This window comes from Gymnogyps californianus, chromosome 2 (assembly GCF_018139145.2).
Source record: "Gymnogyps californianus isolate 813 chromosome 2, ASM1813914v2, whole genome shotgun sequence".
Taxonomy (NCBI): domain Eukaryota; kingdom Metazoa; phylum Chordata; class Aves; order Accipitriformes; family Cathartidae; genus Gymnogyps; species Gymnogyps californianus.
In genome coordinates this window covers 56,967,931-56,994,895 of record NC_059472.1, presented here as the reverse complement: position 1 = coordinate 56,994,895, position 26,965 = coordinate 56,967,931, and the positions used below count along the sequence as shown (strand labels likewise).

Here is a 26,965-nt window from a genome sequence, read left to right as displayed (position 1 = left end):
CAATGATTTGATCGTCCAGAACAATTGCCTTTCTGAATGTTTTCCTTTTCTGTTCACAACAGCTATGAATTCAGCAGAGCTCTGTATGTTTATAAGTATTTGCATAACTAGATAGCAATTTATTAATAGTAGTAGGTTTTTTAAAAAAAAAAAATCAGTAAGTTGTTCAATGTGCCGAAGAGATGTACTTTACAGCTCTGTCCTGGCAGAGTGAGTGGAATGGTGTTGTATGTCAGTTTACTAAATCACTCTGAAATGTCATGTTGCTGTGATTTGCCAAGTGGCCTTGCAGCCAGATTTTCTCTCCCCTTTTTCTGTAGCTCTGGGCCTACAGGGTGCAGGTCATTTAAAGTTTTCACATTGGACATGGTAGATGTAATAATATTATACTTTCATTTTTTATGTTGAAAACCAAGTGCAAAACCCATTCCTTTTCACTAAATATGTGGAATGAAAATATTCACTGCATTTTAGATAAGATGGCAAATGCTGTTTTTGAACAGAGCAAAAATTACCGAAAAAAATATTTTTAAACATTTTGAGATTTGGTGTTTATTCTCTAACTTGGTTAGTGTTTTTTTTTTTTTTATGTCCACAGGTTGTTCGGTGTCACTTCTCTTACTCAGACAAACTGCTCAAGCACTTGGATGATCATCAAAAATCAAGAGTTACATTGGTATCACCATGCTAATCCAATCTTACTGCTGGTGATGTACTACACCCTCGCAACTCTTATCCGTCTCTGGCTACAAGAGCCCATTGTAAGGGTAACTTCCTTTTGGTTTTTAGCACTAATGACTAATGACTAATGGCTGTGAGACTGGCCAATGCAGATACCTGCTAACAGAGGTGCAAACATTCAGGAAAGTTAAGGGAAATAGACAGCAAGTGCAAGCTGGTACCTTGAATTCAGTTTTTTTTAAAAGTGTCTTCAAGAGTCTGATCTTGCAGGGCTTACATGGATATTCTTCTTAAAACCAGCGAGACTATTTATGTAAGAAATGCAATGGCAGAGCATTAATGCTTACTCTGATTTGGAAAGCCGGTATCGATATGAAGTAGTGTAGGTGCTATCAAATGGAAGGCAAACACCCAGGGCTTGTCTAGCAGACCTGAAGTAGGATATTGGCTGGCACAGGGTACTGTAAGAAAAGACAGAGATTTGCAATTTTATCACAGATAGAGAAAAATTTTCTTAAAACCTTTCCTCCTGAATCTGTGTGCCTGAGTGAAAATCCCAGCTTTCATTTAAGAGCAAGAGAAAAAAGGGACATAAAGTAAGTTTTTACTTCTTCCAGTTTCAGAGGAAAAAGGGAATATAAGAACCCAAAGGTATCTTAAAAGCTTAGAAACTGGAAGTATAAAAAAGATGATCCTAAACATCATTTATTTTAATCTCCTGATCCTCTGAGGCTTGACATGAGTTTTAAAGTTCAGATTTAGCAGTGCTGTAAACCATAATGAAAATACTCATGACTGAGCTGTGAATTAGTGGAGTTCGTAGTCGCAAGTAAAAATGTTGAAGGTTTTCTTATTTTAAGGGTGTTTCTTCATGTAATGGATAATGTAACATAGTTTAACATTTAAAAAGGCAGACAAAATACATCACCTCTGAATTGAGATGTCTGATATTTGGGGTTTACGTATATTGGGCTTAATAATAAAAAGTGAATGATGCCAGAACTGTCAGCTTGAGTTATTAAAAAATCGTGTCTTAAGTTTCCAGAAATCTTAAGACTGGCTTTTCTAAAGTCACAAGATTGTGGTCCAGTGCCCTCTGGCATTGGGTTCTTTTAGGGTTTTTTTCCTATTATTTTTTTCTGCAGCTGCAGCAGCTGGAAACTTGCTTTTTTTCTTTCCTTAAGTGAAAACTGAGATTTCCAGATAATAATATGATTTTAGCATTGGGGCTGTAACTAAAACTTCACATCTCACAAACTGCGTAGTAAAATCTTAAGAACTACTCACAGAGGAGTAACCACATGTGAAATGCAGTTAGTGGGAACTGTGTGATCTCAGCATCTCTGGGAATTCATTTCCAATACTCGGGTTGTTTTCATCCAACTTTCACCATCTTAAAGTTTGGTGCTGGGTCTAAGTTAGTTACTGTGCTTTTTCAGTGGAGAGAAATGGGCCTGTCTCAGGATAGAGTGAATCCTTCAAGTTCCTCCAGGGACTAGAAAGGAACTATAGTGGACTTGCCTGCACTTCTTTCTTTTAGACTACTTGTGTTGTCTGAGATGGATGTTCCCATAAGACACTAAAATCAGTCTCTGAGAACTGAAAACAAGTCAAATTAGAGATGCTTTCTAAGCAATTGAGCGAGAGAGAGTAAGTATTAAAAGAGATTAATTTAAGAAAAGTTGATGTCTCTCGAAGCCATGGCTACGTGAGAGGCAATACAAAGTCTTGGCACTCCCATGGGAACTTCAGATGCCAAGGGAATGATGCTTCCCTCCAAAGATAAAGGGACATTAAAAAAAAGAACATTGTAAAGAAAATGATGCCCATGCGTTAATGCTTATTTTTGAGGCACAGGATGTAGTGATGCAAGTATTTGTCATTAGAAAGAGACGCTGAGATTTGCAAAATTTACCATATTTTACACACTTTCTCCTTATGGCTTTTTTTTTTGTCTATATGCGTTTTGTTTTTCCTTTAGTGGTGCCATAGATCAGGAACTAATCTTTCTCTTACCAGCTTTCTCTTGGTAGACTCCATTCTCAATTATTTAAATCCAGAAATAATTGTATTCCAGGTTTCATTGACATGTTTTTTGACTTGTGAATTTGTGGTGCATTTGATTCATTACGGAAATAAGTATATAACCTGCCTTTGCAATCCCCAGTGATTTCAAAGTTACGCTGTATTTAGGATCTCACCACTAACTTACCTATAGTTGGATGAATGGCAAAGACAATCTGCTATGTGCTGTTTAGTGTAAAGCAGTTGTTCTCTGCATACTGCTGTCATGTACAGTAAAAAGGGGCTTATCTTAGAAATTTTATTGAAAAGAATCTCTTAAACAAAACTTGTTTTGAACAAAGTGTGTATGATAGATTATGCATAAGGAAATATTTATTCAGTCTAAAAAGTTGTACATAAGCTAAATATAATACTGGCATAGCAGATTCTAAAAACAGAGTAAGACATGTAGACCTGGTGTTTTTTCCTTCTTGTGTGAATTACATTTTGGGGTCCTCCTGTGGACAAAATTCCTGCTGGATTGCAGCAGGAGTTGTCTCTGAGACAGATACTCTTGAGACTGTCTCTGAATACTGCAGCTGATGAACAATTTTACAAGAACAATGCCCACTTCAAATCTTGAGTTTCAGGGTGAAGTTTTTTGTGTGCGCGCCGCAGTCTGTCAAAGTACGGCATGTATGAGATTTCAGTGTATGGTCTCTGTGTGGGATTCTGTATGGATCTTACTCATGCAAAACGCCCTTGGCAGTCAGTGGAAGTTTTGCTTTTCTTATGCCTGCTATTTGGGATCCTGATTTGTTCTAACATTGAGTCTTGTGAAATTCTACCTCTGCAAATAAGAAGAGGCAATCTGCCTCTGGAGATTTCAGCTCATAGTTGTAACTGCTAGTACCGAATATATGAATAGGGCCCATTCATTCCGTCCAGTGACTGGTAAGGAATAGTACAGAAGTCAAAAGAGTTACAGCAATTTAATGTAGAGTCCTCTTGTAGAATTTTTAGAATTATTTGAATTAAGAGGCATTTGAGAGTTGCTCAGGTAGTGGAAGAACTGGAAGAATTAAACAAGTCAAAGGACTCACAAGTTGTAATCATATGACTAGTACCTGTGTTTTCTGACTTTTCTTCCTCTTCTGAGAAAGAGAAAACCAGATTTCCCACCCTTCCCTATAGTCTTTTAGGCTAAAAATATGTTGCTAAAATTGTTGTCTACATCTTAGGTCTTTTGGTATTGTTTTGGTCACCCTGGTGCCAAACTAAATGCTGTTGATAAACAGTTCTTTATGGTCCACATTTATATTAAAGTTTCAAATGGCAGTGGCAAGTATTTTAAGCACAGGATCAGTTTATTTCATCTTACAGTTTGGCTAGGAATGCGCTTTTACAATCAAATATAAATACACAATCGTATGTGAAATGTGGTACCATTGCCTCTGAGAAGTAAAACTAAATTAATAACCATTGTTTATCTAAGTCCAGATTTGAAAAATAGGACCTTACTGTTAGGATTGGAATGGAGAGAGTTTCAAAACCAGCTAGGATGTTTGGATGTCCTGTTCCCATGGGTAGCTTTGCAGACCTCTGCGCAGCATCCTGATTTATTCTTATTCTATTGCATCAGCTGATTTTGCATAAGCAATGAGAACACTTACCACCAGCTAGTTCCCATTAAAAGCCTAATTTGGGACCCTGCCTTTGAAACACCTCAAGTTCAGACAAAAACTAGCTTTTACGCCATGATGTATCTCTTTGTTGGTAGTAGAGTTTAAGTAAAACAGCAAGTACCAGGGCAGATGGATATTTGTGTTGCAAACCAGAAGTCAACTTAGTAAGACTTCATTTGAAGCAGAAATACAAGTGTCTGCTAAGTAGAACAGACAGAATAGGCAAGAGAAAAATTTTAAGTCCTTACAAACAGACCATTCAGGTTGAAATAAAATATGAGAATTAGTTGACTTGACCCGTTGTTTTGTAGTTAGTAACTGGGTAAGTTCAGAGTAATGCTACTAAAGCTGGTGTGTAATCTGTATTTTGGCTGCAGCACAGCAAAGTTCCTGAACCTCCACCTAAGTCCTACTGAAGCCAGTAAGACCTTGCCCCAGGTTCCAGGTTCCACAAGCCCTTGTGTACTTTGCTGAATAGGGTTGGTTTTGTGAAGCAAGACCTTACAGCTGTACGAATGAGGATTTGGCTCAATATGCTAAACAATTGATACCGGTGGAGACTGTGATGAGAGGAACTAGAGTTTTGGTAATTCTTTGAATTTGGTAATTCAAAGTTTGTTAAGCTTTGTTAAGTTCAACAACAATGTAGAACCCGACTCAAGCACTTTCCATTTCTTATTAGAATCACATGTGTGTATATTTAGTACTACAGCACTTTTTCGCATAGGAAAACAGTTTTTTTAAAGCGGTACTTCGAAGCATAGGTAAGTCTACCTTTCAATCCTCACCATTCCTGCTAGTTTTGAGATAAACATCCAGGCGTTAATGGATGGCAGAGTGGAATAGCCACTGCTATTATTATTCCATAATATTTACTTTATGTTCTTGCATACCTTCCTCTGAAATTTTGAATGCTTATTATTTCCATGAGAGCCAAAAATCTAAAAACCACATGAAGTCTTGGGAGGAGAGGAGAAACCAGAAAAGTAAGGAAGCAGAGAGGGCAAATAGTAATGAAACTAAAAAGGAGGGTCAAGGTCTAAGGTTCAAAATGAGAAATTGGGCAGAGAGCAGAGTAACTTCAGTAGTGGCAGCTTCTCCCCAGTGGTATCCCGGGGCCAGTGAGTCCTGCTGAGCAACACTGTGCTGGAGATGCTCACAGCTTTCACATGCAGCCTGCTGGCTCCAGAGCACCCCCTTCCTCCCTTTAGCACCACGTGGTTGAGCTTCCTCCTCTCGCTGGTATGAAACACAAGGTTTTGCTGCTCTGTGACAGCTCAGCTGGGAAGTTCAAGATTGCAGGAGAAAGAGGGACAGTGCAGGAAGAGGTCTGGAGGAGCCCGAAGAGGAGCTGTAACCTAGCATGGTTTATGTACACGTACCCAGGTCTCCCGCTTGTCACTGTGCTATAATAACATCCATGTTAAGTCTATTTGAGAGGCCCCATACCCCTGCTGAGCCATGGAATTAAGATGGAGTTAAGACCAGTGCATTAGCAATTCTCCTCAATTTGGTGGTAATAGTTCCTGTCACAGATGCAGAAAGAGAGCACGTGGATCATAGACAGTCACAGAGTCACAGAACAGTCCAGGTTGGAAGGGACCTCTGGAGATCATCTGATGCAACTTCTTGTGAGAGCAGGGCCTCAGATTAGGTTGTCCAGGGCCAAGTCTTGGATGTTTCCAGCAAAGGCAGCCAATGCCAGTGATTAATTGTTCTCACGGTGATGTGGGGTTTTTTTTATATCCAGAAGGCATTTCCCTGAAGCAAATTATGCCTTTAGCCTCTTGTCCTATAACCATGCCTCCCTGTGAGAAGAGTACCTCTGTCTTCTCTAAAACTACAGTTTAGGTATTGGAAGGCTGAAAAAAGCCTAATTCCTCCATCCTTCAGCTTCTCCAACCCTCTAATCATCTTGGCAATTTTCTGCTGGACCCTCTCCAGATTTTCTATGTCTCTCTTGAACTAGGGGATGCCAGAACTGAATTGCAGGTATGGCCTGACACTTGCCAGGTACAGTGGAATAATCACATCCCTTGATCTGCTGGCAGTACTCTTGCTGATGCAGTCCAGGACATGTTTGCCTTCATTGCTGCCGGAGTTCACTGCTGGCTCATGTTCAGCTTGCTGTGCACTGGGACCCCCTGGGCCTATTCCACAGAGCTGCTTCCCACAGAGCCTGTCCACAGCCTTTACTGTTATGTGGGTTTATTCCAGATGCAGGACTTTATCTTTGTTAAACCTTGTGCATTCTTTGTTGGTCCATCTCTAGCCTATCTCTGTATGGTGGCTCTTCCTTCTGGACCATCTACCTCACCTCCCAGTTCAGTGTCATTCACAAACTTTGTGTAGGTGCAATTCCATCCAGATAGTTTTGAAGATACTGAATAGTACCAGACCTAGTGCCAGTCCCTGAGGAACTCCACTCATGACCGACTACCATTTTGACTTTGAGCCATTACCCTACTTGAAACAAGACAGTTTAGCTAGTTCTGCACCCATCTTGTGGTCCATCTGTCAAGTCCATATCTTACCAGCTTGTCAGCAATGATGTTGTGGGACAGTGTGTCAAAGATGCTAAAATCAAGGTAGCTGACATCCACAGCGCTCCCTTCATCCACTCAGCCAGTTGTTTCAGCATAAAAAGCAATCAGGTTACCCTTGGTAAATCCATATTGGCTTTTTCCAGTCATCTTGTCCTACATGTGAGCATGGGAGCACACAGGTATTTTTATGGTTTGACTCAGAAGCAAGACTAGATGAGCCTAGAGGGATGACCAGCACTGACTACTTTGTTACATATTGAGGCATGGATTGGTGAGTTAGGTTAGCCTTTAATGGTAGATATGTATGCTCAAAAGGTTTTGATCTTTTCAGTTCTTCAGTTGTTTAGTGAAGCAGAATTGACTTTTCACATAATAGGCAGATGGGAAGAGTTCATTTTCTTTCAGTAAAAAGAAAATTAAACATCTGTGTATTAGCTTATGGTATGACTATATAGTAAGGTAAGGTATTATGTGGAGGTCTGTGTAATTCTGGTGTCTTGTAACTATCAGGAAACATCTTGGCATTGATGGACTAGCAGTTATAAAAAAGCTCTGTCATCATTTCTGAAAATGTCGTCTCAGTAAATCATCTATCATAGATTAAGTGCGTTAGACACTAAAAGATATTTCGAAGACATACTTTGGAGAGGGAGCGTCAATTAGGGGAAAATTTAAATTCTTCTGGTAAGATTGTTATTTAGAGAGCTATAACTAGTCTTGTCATTTGTATTGTTTAGCAGATGCCAGACGAAGAGAAATCTGTTAGCAGGGAAGATGACAAAGAAATAGCCTGCAGCCCAATTCCAATGACAGCAGAGAGAAGACGCAGTCTGTGGTATGCAAGCCACTATACAACTGATGAGAGAAAAGTAAGGCTGGAGGGGGAAGGGTCTCTGCATTAATTGTATTTCAGTCAGTTAATTTTATCAGTTACTTTGAAATTAAGGGAAGCGGCATTATATAGGTTGCAAGTAAGAAGATCTTCACATGTGATTATATAAATCAGATACAATATCAAGGGTGTGTAGCAGAGTAGGAATATATTTTGTAAAGATTAATAAAACAAAAACAAGAGCCAGCATAAGGAAGTAAAGGAAGAGCATGCTCTATGTTTTTGGCTTCTGCATTTAAGAAGTTTAGGGGCAGGCTCTTGGCATGAGGCCATTGTCTTTGTGGAGAACAGCTAGAAAGTCTGTCAAGGAGCTAAATCCTGAAGTAAAGATCTGGTCTGCCTTGTAACTACTAATTAGCACTGTCACTGGTAATGGGGGACTGCCAGCTTATCTTCCTCCAAGCATACTGGTGTCCTTGTTGGATATTTATAGCAGGGCAGTTAAGGCAGTTGATGTAAAAGCTCCTGGAAGGATCCAGCTTTCTACCATCTGTCCTCACCAGCTGCAGTGCAAAATTTCATTTGACAAGTTGCAGTCAAATTTGGAATATACAAACACTCTGTTGAGCCACATATACTCAAGCCCCAAGAGCTCCACCATAATAATAGTAATGGTAAATGAGCTGGCAAATGAATGAAGTATCACATTTTATATTAGTATAAACATTTCATTTGAAGTATTTTTATAATTACTGTAATTCTAATGATCATTTGAAAACTTAGTTTTTAAGCATTGGATCATTAGAAAGACATTAGAAAGCAGTTAATCAGTATAATGCCATACTGATTAATTCTTTGACCTAGTATCTAAAATTTTAATGCCACATTCTCAGTTTTGGTTTAGAATTCACAGGAACATACAGTAAAGTTATGTCAATGCTATGGCACACTAAATATCATTTTATGGAGCATAGTGTACAATTCTGCTGGCTTTTTAAGAATTCTTTCTGAATTTCTTAGTGCGAATCTGCAAAAGTCAGCAAATATGCATGCATGTATTCAAAAAGTTAGACTTATTAATGCTTGAGCCATGCTTCTTTAATAATTTGTCCTTGCATTGCTTTTTGCAGCTTCTGTCAATGACCCAAGATGAATACAAGCCATCGGATGTTAGTATACTACTAGTCTTTGTAATTCTGTAATTCTTACTGTGTGGAAATAGGGATTACACTGATATATACAGATAAAACCTTAGATGACTTTTTTAAAACTTCTTTATTTTGGTTAGCCTGCAATTTACCGTATAACCTTGATTATCCTAAACATAATTGTCTTTTGCTTCCTTAATAGTTACACTGAGAAACCACTGATTAGCCCTAAAATTGATCATTTGAAATTAAACTGCTTGTAGTAGTACCAACTGGCAAACGATCTTTGCTATTTCATTGGGTTTAAATAAGATATCAAAATATGCTTTCTAATGCAAGCCATCTTTAAACTTGATTTAGCTTCTTTGCTGTATTTTTTTCTTTCATTCGTGTTGAAATGCTGAGGGCCTTAAAGCATGACTGACAACACATATGAGTTCAATTTACAGATTACAGAAAATCCAAGTCTTTGTTTGAACAGACAGCAAATGATCCATTTATCTTGACTGCTATAGACCCTAGCAGACTCTGAAAGCAGAAACATTCCCTCTGCTCAGCATACACAGAAGAATGGAGGTGCAGATGAACTTTGGGAGCAGCTATAACCAAATCTAAATGTGCTCCATAGCCTGTGCTTCGTGTAGCTGCTGAATACAACTGAACATAACCCAGATACTATTCTGAAACAGTCCACACATGCCTGTGCATAGTTTCAACAGGCAAAATACGCTCCTATCTCACAGCCTAAGCAGAAGTCGGTCTTCAGCATGTACTACCATCAGTAACCCATTGCATGTGAATTTCTGCCAACACAAGAGATATTTATGATTGTGGTTGCTGGAGCTCTAATCCAAACAAGCACAAGGGCTGAAATTTAAGTCACAAAGATAAAACAATGAAAGATTGTTGAATTAGTACTACCAAATGGCATAAATGTGGCATCAATAACAATAATTGCCACAACTGGTTTTATTAACGGCAGCAAATGTAGATCTCACCAGTAATAATTTAAAATTGAAAGTAATTTATAACCACTATTTTCATAACTACTGGAAATAATTAGATGTGAACTAAAGTCTGAAAATCTCGATGTATTAGTTTGCCTAAGAAGGAGGATGAATTTTTGGTTACAGCTTTAACTTAAACCCAGGAGATATAATGATACTTTCCTAGCTTGGCTGTAAAAAGCCAATTTAACCTAAGAAAGGCAGGATGTCTGAAGATGGGCTCACCGAGTTACTGTTTGTGCACTGAGCCATGCGGTCAACCTTAGCCTTCCCCAGCTGTGGATGTGTTAACTTAGTCCACCTTTACACTGTTTTTTCTTTCAATTTAATTTCATAGGTAGGACAGGCCAAGAGCATGCAAATAGTCATTTACCATAGCTCAGCTGACTGCAGGAACTTAATTGCTTTTGCTTGTGTAGCCACACTTTTACTCCTTTTCAGACTGCTTGTTTGTAAATTGAAGTGTTACCTAATGCAATGAGACATTCTGGGAATTCAAAAAAAACCCTTGAAATCTTTTAAAGGAAATATTTACAGAAGTTCAAAGTTGGAGCAGCATTTTACTGTTTGCTAAAGAACTTCACTGAAACAAATTTGTAATTCTATTGATAGTGCATAAAAAGCTAACAACAATTAATTTTGGAAGCTGTTATGTGCTATTTTTGCATGCAATATGACTATAACATATCAATTTCTTTGGAAGGAAGTAGCTGCAGTTACTTGTTAAGCTCCTTTAACATTGGCAATCCAACAGTAGCAAAGCACAGAAGTAGGAGTCACATTCTCCTGAGAGCCACCCTAAATACAGTGCCTCTCCGATGTCCTTGCAGGTGCTGCTGGTAACAGTGAACGGGAACCCTGCTGACTATCACACCATCCACCCCGCACTGCCATTAGAAAATGGTCCGGCCAAAGCAGATGTGTACTCAACACCACAGTACAAATGGGAGCCTTCGGATGACATGTCAGGTAGTGAATTGCCTGGGAATTACCCTTAGTTCCATATTTTTTCTTATTCTGTATCTCCAGTCACTGCCTCTAGCGTTTATTTTTGTTTTGGTAAGCTCTTTGGCCTGTTGAAGATAAATGATTGCTGTTGCCTTACAATGGTGGCTGACCATACAGCAATTTTGTAAACTGGGCTGTAAGCATATACTATCCAAAATACTTTGCCTACCAACACAGTAATTGGGGGGTTTGCTTTGCTTTACTGTGTTCAAATGTAATTTTTCTTTGGCTCCCATCTTGAGCTTGCTGATTGCTGTAGAAGTAGCCATCAGAGTGATTATAAGTGAAATCATTCCAGGAGAGAGTGCATATATTACTTTTAGACCAGCATGAATTGCAAATAAGAATTTCTTTTTCTACTTAGAAAAGGAAGAGGAGGAGGAGGAGGAAGCGGGAGAGGAAGTTACTCAGGAGGAAAAAGAAAATGTTAAATTACACGCCCTGGTCTCTGTGTTCCAATTTATCATGAAACAAAGTTACATTTGTGCTCTGATAGCTATGATGGTAAGTATTGGCAGCAAAAAAATTAATGCTGTTAATTTTACAAATAAATGTGTCTTCTCAATGTTTTCCTGAAAGTAATCTCATCGGTTCATTTTCAGTAAGTGTTTGCATCAGGGTTAGAAAATATCAATATGGTGTCTGCATCATTTTGGGTCCATTTTAGGTTATTAATGCATAATTCCCAGGCCTGTTATAGACCTATAAATAGGGCAACACATGGGGTTCTGGGTAAAGCATCACATTTCCAAGACTGGGAGCCCTGGGTTTTGTTGTCTGTTGAATGTCAGAAAACCACTGGGGCTCCGTTTTCTGTTGATTCCCAAGCTTCTGCATAAGCAGGCTTGTCATGCTTTTGCTCCACTCAAAAATTTGCCTACAAAATTAAAGCATTTCATAGTGATAGAGTAAATTTAAAAAATATAGTTCCTATTTCAGAATGAAGCATGCATCCAGTTACTCTCTGAGAAAAAAAGATCTGTAAAGCCTGATTTCCTATATTGACACAGAAAGGTCTTGAGGAAAATGCAACTTCGTGCCAAGCAAGATTTTGCTATTGTTTTACTTACCACCCTTATTTCTCTCTCTCCTGTTGTTGCTTGCTTTTAAGCCCACTTGATGCAAATACCTTGAACTGCACTGCAGCAAGTTTTCAGCATAATGATTAGATCTCTCTCTATATTCCCAATGGAAGCTTTGGTTTTACTGTTTTGGAAAGGTTTCAACTGTGATGAAATTAACCATAAAGCTTCTTGGCCCAATTTTGCATTAAAAATGGTAAAACAAATTAGCTTGGCTGCTTCTTGTTTGCATAAAGTTTCAAACTTTATTTGCTGTCCTTTAACAGGAAAAGTTTCTCAGCTAAGTAAGGCAGACTCCTTGTGCAGAATCTGGATCTGGCTTGATACATTCTGAGACATTAGGAAGTAGTTGTTTTCATATTGACACAATGTCTCTTTTTCCTGTTTTTTAAACTCACATGCTTCATATGATCTTCATTTCCTTTTTAATTCATTTCTAGGGTCATATCTCTCAATATCAAAGGAGGAGATATATTTGAAGAGCTTTCTTGTAGTTTAATATTGAGACACAACTAGCTTTTTTCTTAGTGATATATCCCTATTTTATATGACCCACATTCATTTATGAATTTATTTATGGTGTGATCTGATGCAAGTTCCACTTATACCATAGCCAAAGACAGCTCAGTGTAAGTTATTTTCTTATATGGGGACAGAGAACTAGCATATTAGTGTTTTTCACATACCCTTAAAAGACATCATTTCCAAGGGGGCTGAGCTAAACTGATTGAAATATTCTTAATATTTCATACTTTTCTATGTAAATGGAAAAGGAATCTAAAATGTTTTATTGACAGTTATTCCACAGTTATACCAGCATGTATATAGCTGAATTTAGTCCTAAATTGATAACACAGTGTTAATAAAAAACACTTAAAACCCCAATCCTTTTCCCCGAGTGTATAATAGAGCAGTTTTCAGTAACTGATTTCTGCAAGCTATAGAAAACGTTCTGTAGTTGTGAGTATTTCAGGTAATCTAACATGGTTAGTGTAGACTAAATGTTCTTCAGGTTAGGTGTGTGCAGTTTGTGCATACCATAGGTTTCCATTTTAAATTGATTCCACAAAAGCTAGAACAGTATGGAGTTAGCAGAGTTTTGTAAATCTGTCAAAGGCCTTGAATGTAGTAGCTATTGAGTATGTTTTGCTATTCCTACTCTGAATTCTTTGCTGCTAGTTTTGCAAGATCTTGTGTGCCCAACAGTTAGTCTGTATTTTCCGTCTCTTTTAGTTTGGTGTAATGAGAAGCAATGAGTCTGCTTACAAACCTTACCAAGGTGCAATTAATGCACAAAGCAGGGTTCGCCCTCAGCTGTGGACTTCTTAAGAATCCACTTTCTGCACGTTCTCCAAAGGGTTTGTTGTAGCTGGCCCAGTAGCTGATTAATATGGGTGAGAGTCTCATGACAATGAAAATGTGCGCTAAGTAGAGACGCATAAGTTAAGTGTAACTACCAATATGCATCAATGTTGTTCCTGAATGTATCTGTGAATATTTTTTCCTCTCTTTCCTCCTTCCACAAGGCGTGGAGTATCACATACCACAGCTGGTTGACTTTTGTGTTACTGATCTGGTCTTGCACATTGTGGATGATTCGGGACCGAAGGAAATACGCCATGATCAGTTCACCATTCATGGTTTTCTATGGAAATTTACTGCTAACGTTGCAGTATATATGGAGTATTGAGCTCAAGAATGATGAGCTTCCTCAAGTATCCGGTTTTTTAGAAAGAAAGGAACCTGGGGAGTTGGCATCAAAGGTAGGTGTTACAAATAGCTGAGATTTATTTATGAAACCACAAAATATATTGTGATAAAAAATGTGGATCTCTTGGCATTTCTTTAAGAGCGAATCCTCAGTATTCAGTATAACTATGTTCAGTAGCAGTTTTACAGTAAAGGATAAGTCATTAAAAAATAGTGTTCAGAAAATTGTTTCTTGCTTGTTAAGCTAATACCAAAACAAATGTTTCAGACATCTTTGTAGATTTTCATGATAATTCTGTAGAAAATTCTTAGTGGATGGAAATTGCTCACTTGTTTGGTTTTATAAACTGGATGCAAAACTAGATGTGATTTGATTTGTTAGATTAATACCCATGGGATGTCAGGTCTGTCTCTGAATATGATGACAACTGGAACTGTGGTGTGATTGTAATGACCAATACTACTCATTCCCTTATGCTTTGGCACAAGCAGCAGTACGTAGCTGTGACTGAGCTTTAATTCTTTATCCTTACCCCTGAAGCAGCATGAGTTGGAATCCATTTCAGGTCAGAAACAAGAGTTTGTTGACCTCAGTGCATGATAGATTTTTTTCTTTGATGTCTTGAAAGCACTACAAAATGCATTTTGTTTGGCAAGTTTGCTTCTGGGGGAGGGAATGAGCATAAATAGGAAGTTGTTTCCTAGAGCACCCAAGAGGGGCGTCTCAGAGAGTGCATATAGTTGGCACTGCTCCCCTTGCGCTAAGTGAATCACTTCCCTTGTGACTCCTAATTACCATTTAAGGTGATTCTGTAAGTGATTTTCTTTGTTGGCAGTGCCCTTTGGACAACCATTTCTGGGTCTTTAATGCATTTGAGAATTAGTGAGTGCTGTATTATTTCTCTCGTAAAGGTAGGGCTAGGTTAGTAAGAGAGCTAAAGCTCAAGTGGTTCTGCAAGAGAAGTTCTACAGTTACTCTCAATGACTTTGTAAATCTCTAAGGAGTTTTAACTGTCTTAATATGTCAGCCCCTTAGCTATATCATCAAATATCTTATCTAAAACTAGCTAGTGTTGAAAAGGAAACTATTGTGTATATATGATGATTTGGCCACACCCATAGAACTAACAGAAGATGCCTAGTGGGGTTTTTTAGGCTGAATATAGTGCACTCCGTAAATTTCACGGAATCACAGAATGGTTGAGGCTAAAAGAGACGTCTGGAGGTCATCTGGTCCAGCTCCCCTACTCAAGCAGGGCCATCTTGAGCTGATTGCCCAGGACCATGCTGAGATGGCTTTTGAATATGCCCAAGAATGGAGACTCCACAACCTCCCTGGGCAACCTGTTCCAGTGCTCAGTCACCCTCACAAGAAAAAAGTGTTTCCTGATGTTCAGAGGGAACCTCCTGTGTTTCAGTTTGTGCCCATTGCCTCTTGTCCCGTCACTGGGCACCACTGAAAAGAGCCTGGTTCCATCCTCTTTCCACCCTCCCTTCAGGTATTTATAGACATTGGATGAGATTCCCCCTGAGCTTTCTCTTCTCCAGGCTGAACAGTCCCCGCTCTCTCAGCCTTTCCTCATAGGAGAGATGCTGCAGTCCCTTCATCTTCATGGCCATTCAACTGGACTCTCTCCAGTACATCCATGTCTCTCTTGTATGCCAGAATGGGACACAGCACTTGAATTGTGGCCTCACCAGTGCTGAGTAGAGGGGAAGGATCACCTTCCTCGACCTGCTGGCAATACTCCTAATGCAGCCCAGGATACCATTACCCTTCTTTGCCATAAGGGGCACATTGCTGGCTCATGTTCAAGTTGGTGTCCACCAGGACTTCCAGGCCTTTTCTGCCAAACTGCTCTCCAGCTGGTCAGCCCCCAACATGTAATGGTGCATGAACCGGTTGTTCCTCTCCAGGTGCAGGACTTTGCACTTCCCCTTGTTGAACTCCATGATGTTCCTGTCAGCCCGTTTCTCCAGCCTGTCGAGGCCTCTCTGGATGGCAGCACAACCCTCCGGTGTATCAGCCACTCCCCCCAGTTTTGTGTCATCAGCAAACTTGGTGAAGGTACACTCTGCCCCATCATCCAGATCATAAATGAAGATGTTGAACAGGACTGGTTCCAGTATTGACCCCTGGGGTACACCGCTAGTCACTGACCTCCAACTAGATTTTATGCCACTGGTCACCACCCTCTGAGCTCAGCTGTTCAGCCAGTTTTCAATCCACCTCACTGTCTGCTCATCCAGCCCATACTTCATCAGCTTGTCTATGAGAATCTTATGGGAGTCAGTGTCCGAAGCCTTCCTGAAGTCTAGGTAGACAATATCCACTGCTCTCCTCTCATCTACCAAGCCAGTCATTTCATGATAGAAGTTTACCAAGTTGGTCAAGCATGACTTCCCCTTGGTGAATCCACACTGACTATTCCTGATGATTTTCTTGTCCTTCGTGTGCCTGGAAATGTTTTCCAGGATTAGCTGTTCCATCACCTTAGAATCATAGAATGGTTTGGGTTGGAAGGGACCTTTAAAGATCATCTAGTCCAACCCCCTTGCTATAGGCAGGGACATCTTTCACTAGATCAGGTTGCTCAAAGCCCCGTCCAGCCTGACCTTGGACACTTCCAATGATGGGGCATCCATAACTTCTCTGGGCAACCTGTTTCAGTGTCCTACCACCCTCACCTTCCCAGGGATCGAGGTGAGGTTGACCGGCCTGTACCCTCCATCTTGCCCTTCTTGAAGATGAGTTTGACTGCTTTCCTCCAGTCTTCCGGCACCCAGTCACCACAATCAATCAAAGATTATTGAAAGCAGCCCCTACAATGACATCAGCCAGCTCCCTCAACACTCATGGGCACATCCCATCAGGACCCACAGACTTATGTATGCTCAGTTTGCTTAAGTATTCCCTGACCTGATCCTCTTCCACCAAAGGTGCATCTTCCTTGCTTCAGACTTTTCCACAGTCTCTGGAACCTGTGATTCCTGAAGGCCGGTCTTGCTAGCAAAGACTGAGGCAAAGAAGCATTTGGTACCTCAGCTTTTTCCATGTCCTGTGTCACCAGGGCCCTTGTCCCACTCAGCAGTGGGCCCACATTTTCCCTAGCCTTCCTTTTTCTGCTTATATACTTACAGAAGCTCTTCTTGTTGCTCGTGACATGCCTCGCCAGACTCAACTTCAGGCCTTGGCTTTTCTAACCATGTCTCTGCATGCTTGGCCAGTGTCTCTATATTCCTCCCAGGTTACGTGGCTCATCATCCATCCCCAGGCAGAGCCCATGCATTCCAGCTGTGCTCTCATGCAAATTGCAGCTCCACCTCTGCATCTTCCTGGCCCGTGCTTCCTAAAGAGCCCGTATCTCTCTATTGCAGCTATGCAAGCCATCACACCCTGTCTCTGTGATCCCAACAAGATCAGAGCCCTGCACAGAGGTCTCTAATTCCTTGTGTTTATTCCCCATGCAGCATGCATTACTGTACAGGCACTTCAGAGAGGTACCTGGCATGCTGATTTCCCAGAAAGGATCTGAAAGGTTTCCCTGTAATGGTGCCTTGAAGGCATTTCCTTCCTTACATACAAATGCTTGAGGTGACCCCACATAAGCCCTGTTTTGTTGATTATGTGTTTCCTTTTGTTCACATCACCCCAGGCACCCTTTGCTTGTCAGCCCTGTCCATCACTCCCTCTCAAGGCTGCTAGTAACTCTGTCCCTCCGTGTTATTCCTGGTTTAAACTCCTTGAATAACAGTTGAATTTAAATAAAGATTGGATACTGTATTCTGCAAAGAGAGGAAAATAGAAAGAAATGTACTGTAATTCTTTCTGCATAATTTTCTGCATGCTATGTGTGTGTTTCCTGGTCTGAAAAGGAAATAAAATGGATACTGTAAAAGGTGACTAAAAGCATGTCTTTGATCTGCAACCCTTTAAGACTTTTCTTAGAGCCAGCTCTGGCTCTGGAAATGCCAAAGAGAACAAGGAGTAAATGCGGCGGGGAGACGGAGCTAATCACTGCAGAACAAATCTGTGTTTTACAATATCAAAGGTTTGGGTTGCAAAAGCCAGAGCTCCAGGAGGTATCTGGAGAAGCTGTGACAATTCGCTAGCCTGGGACCTCTCCTTTCCCCCATGAAGTACTTGCACGTTAGATGAAAAACAGGAGAGTTCTTTACATTGTACTACTGGCCTTGTCATTCTATTGTGTGCAAAATACTTGGCTCTTACATGCTTCCTATTTGAGATTTTATTCTTCTAGCTAAGTAGTGAAATAAGTCTTGTTCTGCACCACTGAAATCAGTGGAAACTTTGTAGAATGTAAACATAAAATCAAGTGTGATGAATAGGCATCATGCTGTTTTCTGAATTTTGGCCATCTCTCAGTATTGCAAGCTGTTGAATTTAGCTTTTTGCAAAACACAGAAATGTACTCTTCATTAAAGAGATTTATTTATTTCTAAGGTATCCTGCTGCTATTGAATTATCATCTCTTAAAGCTCTTCAAAGAATTAAGAGCCATCTTAAATCTTGTAACTGCTCCAAATGTAAGGCATATTCAGTTGACTGGGTCTTCTGGAACTTAAAGTCATACAAAGAATTTTTTTATTTTTAAATTAATTGCGTTTAAGCACCTGAAGTACCAAACCTCCTAAATCAAAAGATTTAAGATATACCAAACCCTAATAATGACAATACACTCACCTGCATGTGCTTCTTTGCCGCAAAAAAGGGAAGAATGAACAAAAATGGACAAATGGGAATTATACCAATCAATACATAATGAGAAGATCCTTAAATTTTTAAGGCAATAGTTAAAAACTGAACAGAACGGGGTAAAATAGAACCATATAGGTAAATACCTTTAAGAAAAGATGCAGAATGATAAGTTATTACTGAATGGAAAAGTGGAAATGAAATAATGTTGTTTTTAATGCAGGATGTTTCCTAAATGACTTAACTTCCACAAAGTTGCACTTTGACACTGATGCCATCATTGCCATTTTCTGATGGACAGAGAAAACAAAGGCATGCAAAATTTATGAAAACATATGTTTATATTAGTAGGACATAGGATATACAATTAGTCTGTTGTTTTTGTTTTGATTTTTGTTTGCAGATTCTTTTCACAATTACTTTCTGGCTACTGCTTAGGCAACACCTCACTGAACAGAAAGCACTGCAGCTAAAAGAAGCTACTTTATCTGAGGTCAAAGTTGGAAGTGAAGAAAATGAAGAAAAAGGTAAAGCCAGATCCAATTTAGTCCTTCAGTCATGATAGAAGTTCCAGTTACTGCATTTCTGTGATGCTGAAAGCAAGTAGCAAGATACCTGTTATTAGCTAAGAAAGATATTACAAAATCTATGTGCAATTATCGGGATATAAAAATAAAACACCTTTGAACTTTAGAAATTCAAATAAAATGAGAATTCTCTTTGCTGGAAGGTAAAATGACTCATTTGAGAAATGTCATGGAACTTTCAAATAATCAGTTTACTCCTGTGTCCCAAACTCAAACCAGCAGATTAATTGCCCTAGGAGTTTAGCCACAGGAGAAGATGAGTTTACATAGAGAAAGTCAGTTGTTAAATTCCTTGGAAGTTGTGTTTGTACACAAACACTTGTACAGAACCAGAAGTTAAACTACTAATTTCAATGGGAAAATAAGCATATGTATTTTCAGTGCAGGGGCTCATGCTATCAGAAGCATACCTGAGAGCAAAGTTTACTGCTACAGTTTCAGCTCATCTAACAGCTCAGTGGCCTATTCTCTTTTCTGCTACTGGGCACATGTTCCCCCAAACCTTCCTTGCCCTTTTCTGTCTCTCTGGATGCTGATCTGAACAAGTTCAACTCACTGAAATGGTAGAAAGCCAGCCCTGGAAGCAGTGATGTAGTTTCCTGTTTGATTAATTACAATATTTGTCTCAGTAAAACATCTGATCAGCGTCAGAGCTGGACACTGCAAGGATTTGCAAGGCAAGAGTAAGGAAAGAGTCTGAGAAGAGGGATGGTGAGTGGGACAAAAGGAGTGGGCAAGCCTTTTGATGGTGAAGTCTCAATATTGTTCTGAACGGGAAGAAAAGCATTACAGGTACATGCTATGAGTTTGACAAGCCCTGTTATCTAGATACTTGCTCATGTCCTTGCTATTGAGGGGACACTTACCCTGCCCTCCACAAGCCTCACAAGGTTAATAACTGGGGGATCCTGACCTCTTCATAGGGCAAAAGCAGCTTGTCTTTTCTGCAGTGGCTCAGGTACAGCAAAATTTGGATAAGTGGTAGTTTCTTTGAAAAACAGCATTAGTTTAGTGCAGCATTTATATTTTTTAAGCTTGTTTGGTTTTATGTTAATGCTTTCTCTTGCTTGTGGTTTTCGGAGGTAACCACAATATTCTCTAAAGGACGAAACTCAAGATGAGAGGTTCAAACTGGAGAGTTTAAACTCAAGATGAGAGGTTTCTGGTGGTGCTGGTGGTTTCTTTGTTTTCCAGTTTAAAAGGTTTCTTGCCTGGGAGTATAGGTATTGCCATGGAAAGTGTTTTGACTGTTATCCATTATACAATCCTTAGGCTCTAATTTTCTGCTACGGCTGCCTGCATTTCAGGCAAAGTGAAGACAGGTGCCTGGTAAGGATGTATAGCTATGCACCGTATGGCTCCAGGAGCAGGTTGAAGCTCATATGAAGTTAAAACTCTTTACCCTGCTCTGGAGGCATGTATGATTCAGAAATACAGTCTCTTGTGAATATTATGTTTTAAGTTTCTGTGTTATGTGCAGAGATTTTACTTTCCACATGTTTCAATTCTTACTAAAAGTCCCCAGAATAGACAGAGGCCAAATGTGACTCTGTATTTGCAGAAGAGGAGTTGCAAGAGGGAGAAGTGGCAGAAGAACAGGAGGAGGAGAAGGAGGAGGAGGAGGAGGAAGAGGATGATGAGGATGAACAGGATATTATGAAAGTCCTGGGGAAGCTGGTGATGGCTATGTTCATCAAGTACTGGATTTACGTCTGTGGGGGCATGTTCTTCTTTGTCAGCTTTGAGGGTAGAATTGTCATGTACAAAATCATCTATATGGTACTGTTCCTCTTCTGTGTGGCCCTCTATCAGGTAAGTGAGAACGGTGTTAACTAAATTTTGTCCTTGAATACAGTGGTTTGTACCTTTAACTTGGTAATAAAGTAGCTCCTAACAGAATTCATAAACAGTGTGTTTGTTCTTTAGTTAGATACAACATAATAAGATCATTTAAAGGGGTTAAGACTAATTCTCCTTTGGCTTTTGATTATAGTGACAGGCAAAGTGGACATAAATTAGATGCATACAATACACACCTCTGCTCTGGGATGCCACCCCACATCACCACAAGCTTTGGAGCCCGTGTGGGAACATTCTGAGCCTGTGCATGTCCTACATAGCCACCAGTTTCTGTGACAGCTCGTCCACACAGCTTCCACACCCCGATGAGCATAAAGTCCCTCTCCTCCTGGACTTTCATCACCTAATGGTGATGAAACTGAGTGACTGAAGCTGTCCCTGGCCTTTATGTCTGTGGCCATGTCCCAACAGACATTTTTACACAAAAGTCTGTACTTGAGTGCATGTGCATCAGGAGTAAGAATTGTATCTCAAAGAACTGTGGGTAAGCGTTGTTTACTTCAGGCCAGCTAGGAAAAATAGTATTCTTCATCTTTGTTTGCCAGTACAGTGTTGTCAGTATTTTTGTCAGTGTCTTTTCCTTCAGCTTGTTTCAGCATCTTTAGTGTGTGCTTTTCAGGTGCACTATGAATGGTGGAGAAGGATTTTGAAGTACTTTTGGATGTCAGTGGTTGTTTATACGATGTTGGTACTTATCTTCATCTATACATACCAGTTTGAGTCATTCCCTGGGTTGTGGAAGAACATGACAGGCCTGGATGAAAACAAGTAAGTGTTTTTGATTAATTTCATTTTTTTCTTTGGACTTTTGAGTTTAGTGTGGTGGAATGGTCTGAGAGTAGTCTTCCTTCTTATGGGGGAAAAACATCATAAGACCATCCCCAGGCATAGCTGACTTAAAGGACTCAGCTCTGAAGCCATAGATTTATTGGTGTAACAATAGAGATGAGCAAGGACATGAGAGGGGCTCAAAGAGTCACATTTCCTCCCATCTGCTGCCAAGACCTTGGCATCACTCCTGTTCCCAATACAGTGCCAATACTTCTTTCTACCTCTGACCACAGGAACAATATTCGGAAAGAGATTAAGGGTAGATTTGTAGGATGTCTGGAGCTGATGACGGTGGACCTGCCCTCCTGCTAATGAGAAGGGCCAAGTTTTTTCCTCCTCATGATGTGTTGGGCATTTCTCAACAGGAGCTTACATGAGTGCAATATGCAATATGAGTGGATCTCCAGTGCAGGACTTTCAGCCAGAGACAACTTATCTGGTTCAAGAGCTCTATGGCAGGGTTGGTTCATTTGACTCTGTACATTTACAGTATCTCTCTACATTAAAGAGTCCAAATGCAAGACATTTGCATTGTAAAACTTGCTGGTTTAGAAGAATTTTAATAACCAAAACCACATAACAAGTACCAGCCCCTTATTTCCTATTGCAAATGATTTATAATAATGTCTCATGGCAAGAAGAAGATTTTGGTGTGAAAAGGTGGCTTAGTGGCTTACTTCTTTTTCCAGACTAGCGGACCTTGGCTTAAAACAGTTTTCTGTGGCTGAGCTGTTCACACGCATCTTTATCCCTACGTCCTTCCTACTGGCGTGTATCTTACACCTTCACTATTTCCATGACCGGTTCCTCCAGCTCACTGATTTAAAAGCTGTAACCAGCAAACAGGACAACACTATTTACAGGTAAAGAAACAAAGTAAATGGAGCTATTGATTATCTGTATGAAAATGCTGTTTCTGACTCTCTTGTAATGCTCACTTTTCATTATATGTTATTTGCCTTTGCTATGACTACCTGGCTTAAAAAGAAGGTGCTCAGTATCCAGCACCCTGCTATACAAATGACAACCAAAGTATCTGTCTTCCCCCACTTTCTCCTACACACTGAAGTTTTTCATTTTGGGGTACATTTTCTAAGTTACTAACGGTATTTATGTATTTATTTCATTGGCTTTGACCTTTAATGGGAGTTAGATGCTTAATTGCTCTGTGTGCCTTTTTGTAAGTCCTGTCAAGAATAGGAAATATGGCTTTTAATTTGGGTCACTTCTGTTTTTCAATGTCCATTTTGAGGGCCAATTGAAGATTGGGAGATCTTTGGCAAACACCACATTTGCATTTTTGTAAAGTTGAACTTCAGAAATGGAAAAATCCCAAACCTGTGGTCACTCTTTAAAGTATTGACCCTTGGCTATGCTAGCTCTTTGAGACATTCAGTGATCTTATCCAGAAGTTCATTAGCATTTTTTTCATGATTCTGGGACCTCACTTTTCCTGTGTTTAACTCTTCCATATTCTCCTGCATAAAAATCACATCTGGCCTAGGATCCTGCTCCAGGAGTATAGGAGAGAGAAATGGTTTCATAGTACATAGTGTCATATTATGTGATGATGTTTACTCTAATTCATTGAAGAAACCAATTAATTTAGACACTATTTTTAGAGTGTTTACCTGTCCAATGATAAGTGTAACTCAGCTGCACTTCTATGAATGGGGACTAGCTGCACAACATCACGTACACCACAGTGTGTTGTAGAATAATGACAGTTTATCTTAACACAGAATTCTGCTCTAGGAGTTGCTAGATTTACAAAAGCATTTCAGATATTTTTCATGCATTCAATTTGATATGAAGCTACTTTACAGTGTATGGTGCAAGTATGTTTGTGTTCCTTGTTATCAGTACATTAGAATAAGCTCTACTTTTAAAGAATGCTTCCGGTTTCTGTATTTAAATAATTGCTAAAACCAGAACAAATCAAACTTGACAAAATTTCCTAACAACGTTGTGGGGTTTTTTTAACTTACCTTTTTAAACGGCTGTTTGCATAATACCTTTTCCTTTTGCTTTTCCTGAATTGCTAATTGTGATGGTAGATTCAAGGGCCCTTTGAAACGGCCTGTGAGCAAACTTTCTTTGCCCGTAGCAGACTTCTTGTGCAGCAGCAGGTGCACGTTAACATCTCTGAACTGGGCAGCCAAACCCTGAAACCAGAGCCCACATAGGTGTCTGAGCTGAAATGGGGGTTGTTCTTGGGCTGAGGCATTTGAGGGAATGCATTACAGTTTGCAGTAACTGCACAAGCTCTTTTGTAGCCCAAACACTTTGCACTCGTGCTGAGTAACATAGAAACAGCTTCCACCTCCCTCCTAGGGTGATCCAGTAGGCACAAAATGGAAAAAAAAACCCCGAGGCACTCCCAGGATTTAGGTAGGTTCATGGTACAGTACACTGTGCCTGTGAAACCACTACTTGAAAATCTGTCTATTATACATGAAAGATACCAAAATATTATACAGCTCTCCAAATGTTGGCATGAAGAGAATCACTGTGACTAAAGTCACGTCATTCCCAAAGGATGGAACCGCTGATAGTAAAGACACAAAATGTTTTCCGTGTCTTGTTGAGAGCAAGTATTTTTGCCAGGAGTAAGTAGCCTTGAGATGCAGTGCTGAAAGTAGACATTCGTTGTTGCACCAGGCTTTTTACTAAAGTGGCAGGTGCAGAGGATCATGTGATATCATTAGCTTTTTTGTCTTGCTATTATAATGCTATTTTTTTTAAGTCTAAATGTGTACTAGATTGTATTGAGATGTCAGATAAGCAGCTAGATATTTTTAACTCTTAAATGTGGCATATGTGCTACATTTGCCACTTTGCAGTGTTTCAAAATCATAATTATCGTGTGTATCATTTGTTCCTCCTCAGAAACTTTCACAAGTATGTGCAATACCCAAATCAGAACACTTTTTCTGGTTTGTACTACTCTTAACACTGCCTGACATATGAAGACCCAGCTGTTTTCTTCCCTCGATGCAATAAATCAGTACTGAGCATCAGCTGACTTCATAGTTCAAAGCTTCAGGATGAGAGCTCAGCTGACATTTGTATTAATGATGCATAAAGCTGGATAAGAACTAGCACAACAACCAGCTCCAGCTTAACAGTAATGCTAGCAATAGAAATAAGTTGCAGGGACAATAAAAACACAGATTAAAGACTCATATGTATATGTGCAATTTTCTTACAAAGCCACTAAAACTTAGTTTTCCCTTTTGCTTTGAAAACACTAGCATTCACTCAACAGCTAGTTTACCTTTCAAAACTGCTTTTATGCTGCTTCTTTTGCAACAAACAAAAAATTTTAAATAAAGAAACTGAACCTTAATTTTGAGTAAGCAGACAGAACTCAATCCTTTTAATAGCGAACTTGTTAAAATAACCACAGCAGGTGAGAGCTAGTCATGAAAGCAATAGGGAAAGCAGCTCCAGTTCCTCCATCTGCCCCTCGACTGCCATGTACGATTACGGTATTATGTTTGTGTCTAACTGAAGAGTCCTGTTAAAATTGCTGAGACTGTTCATGTATTAAGATGCTGCTTCACATGAGCAAAGTTTGCAGAGCGAGTTCAAGAGTAAGGCTCTGCCAGCTGCAAATAGAGGGGACAGAAACTGGCACACTGGAACTGGCAGAGTGAGGCACTTCTCACTATTTATAAAGGTGACAGAACTGAGTGTCTTAATTTTACATCTGCAAGAGAAAGAAAAATCCTCTGATTACGACTTTCCAAGCCCATTTCCTTGCTGTACCGTGAATTATGGTATGGGAGAGATAAAGGCTGGGAGGTAGATAATTTCTATGGTATGACGCTCTGTCATAATTACCTTTAAATAAAAAAAGAAGCAAAATATCTGTTTTTAAAAATACGGATATTCTAAGGCTTACTTGAGATAAAGCAGTAGAGGCTGTTCTCACATTTTGGGGACTATGAAAAGTACCTGTAGTTCTAAATGAAGTTGCATACGGTCTAAATGTCTAAGTATTGCATTTATAAGCTTCCTAGACTTTTCACTGCATGATGTGTGTTAAGCTGTCAGATTGTGCTTTGTTATGACAAAGTGTCTCTCTTGGTAGACAGGAAAGTGGATTCATTCCTATTTAACAGTTTCCTTTTCTCTCTCTCTCTTAATTCATTTCCCATTTTCATCTCATGCATTCCTGTGTTTTCATCTCCCACCTCATAGCCATGCCAAAGTCAATGGCCGTGTTTATCTAATAATTAATAGGTGGGTACTTCAATTCTTCCTTTCCTTTAACACGGATATACCTTAACTTTTTTGTTACTTCTTAATTGCCTTAAAACAAAGTATGCTCCTGCTGCACAATACTGTGAAGTAAGCAGGGAGATAATGTTGTTCAGGTATTGTAGTCTCCTAAAGCTGGTGAAGCAGTTAATATGTGTCTCCTGCATATTTATACGTTCCGAGTTCATCTCCTAGCTGGGAATTCTTCTCTTGAACTTTGCCCATGCCTCAATACAGGAATAATTGGTGCTATTTGTAATTGGCTGCAGACAATAGACTTGATTGAGGAGGCTCGTTTATCTACCCTTTGTTTGTGCATGGAAAGATGCATGCCTGCACGTGCACATGTACACACAGACACGCAGACACACACAGACAGACGTCCCTGTCTTCCTTACAAGCACCTAAGAAAGGGAATTTGAGGGCCAGGTCAATTAAATGTGCGGTATGTATTACGAGTTTGTACAGACTGAGATTTCCCAACTCAGAGACAGAAATGGAACATGCAGTACACTGAAACCACTGCATGCTAAGGCTGTTAAGTCATGGGCTGAGTTGGGTGCTACAGGATCCAAACTACAAAAGCGCACATTGCCATCATCCCCGTCCCTTTATAAATGGCATCTTGAAAGCAGTTCCATAAAGTAGATTTCTTTCAAAATATTTGACTGGAGTAAATGCGGGCTTTTGTTTAATCAGCTCCGAGAACAGAAGAACTTCTGAGCTTGTTGACGCTACTGAGTATAAACAGAAGAGCCAAGAAAATCCCTTGTTTAGATACTTGTGACTACCTGCTCTAACAAGAAGTTAATTTATGTGTCATGTTCACACTCCTTCTTCAAATGTCATCAGATAGTTTAGGCCAGGGTTCTTGAAAGCTCACCAGAGCTGGAAACCTGGTACGTGCATGGAAACATGTAGGAAGCCCATGTGTCAGGGAGCAGCCAGGGCAGGCAGCTCGGCGAGGGCAGGCAAGCCGGGAGCCGAGGGGCACGGCCAGG

At 39.8% G+C, this 26,965-nt stretch overlaps 1 protein-coding gene across 1 annotated transcript in view; it reads left to right on the top strand.

Moving 5' to 3' along the window:
• Nucleotides 1–26,965, top strand: part of PIEZO2 (piezo type mechanosensitive ion channel component 2) — a 318,116-nt gene that overhangs the window by 210,898 nt on the left and 80,253 nt on the right. The window contains exons 8-18 of the mRNA XM_050891534.1: nt 599–761; nt 7,654–7,785; nt 8,879–8,917; nt 10,734–10,872; nt 11,276–11,415; nt 13,520–13,756; nt 18,824–18,947; nt 20,569–20,819; nt 21,487–21,635; nt 22,388–22,561; nt 25,905–25,946. Of these exons, the coding sequence (XP_050747491.1) occupies nt 599–761; nt 7,654–7,785; nt 8,879–8,917; nt 10,734–10,872; nt 11,276–11,415; nt 13,520–13,756; nt 18,824–18,947; nt 20,569–20,819; nt 21,487–21,635; nt 22,388–22,561; nt 25,905–25,946 (1,590 nt within the window). The remainder of the gene's footprint in view (nt 1–598; nt 762–7,653; nt 7,786–8,878; nt 8,918–10,733; nt 10,873–11,275; nt 11,416–13,519; nt 13,757–18,823; nt 18,948–20,568; nt 20,820–21,486; nt 21,636–22,387; nt 22,562–25,904; nt 25,947–26,965) is intronic.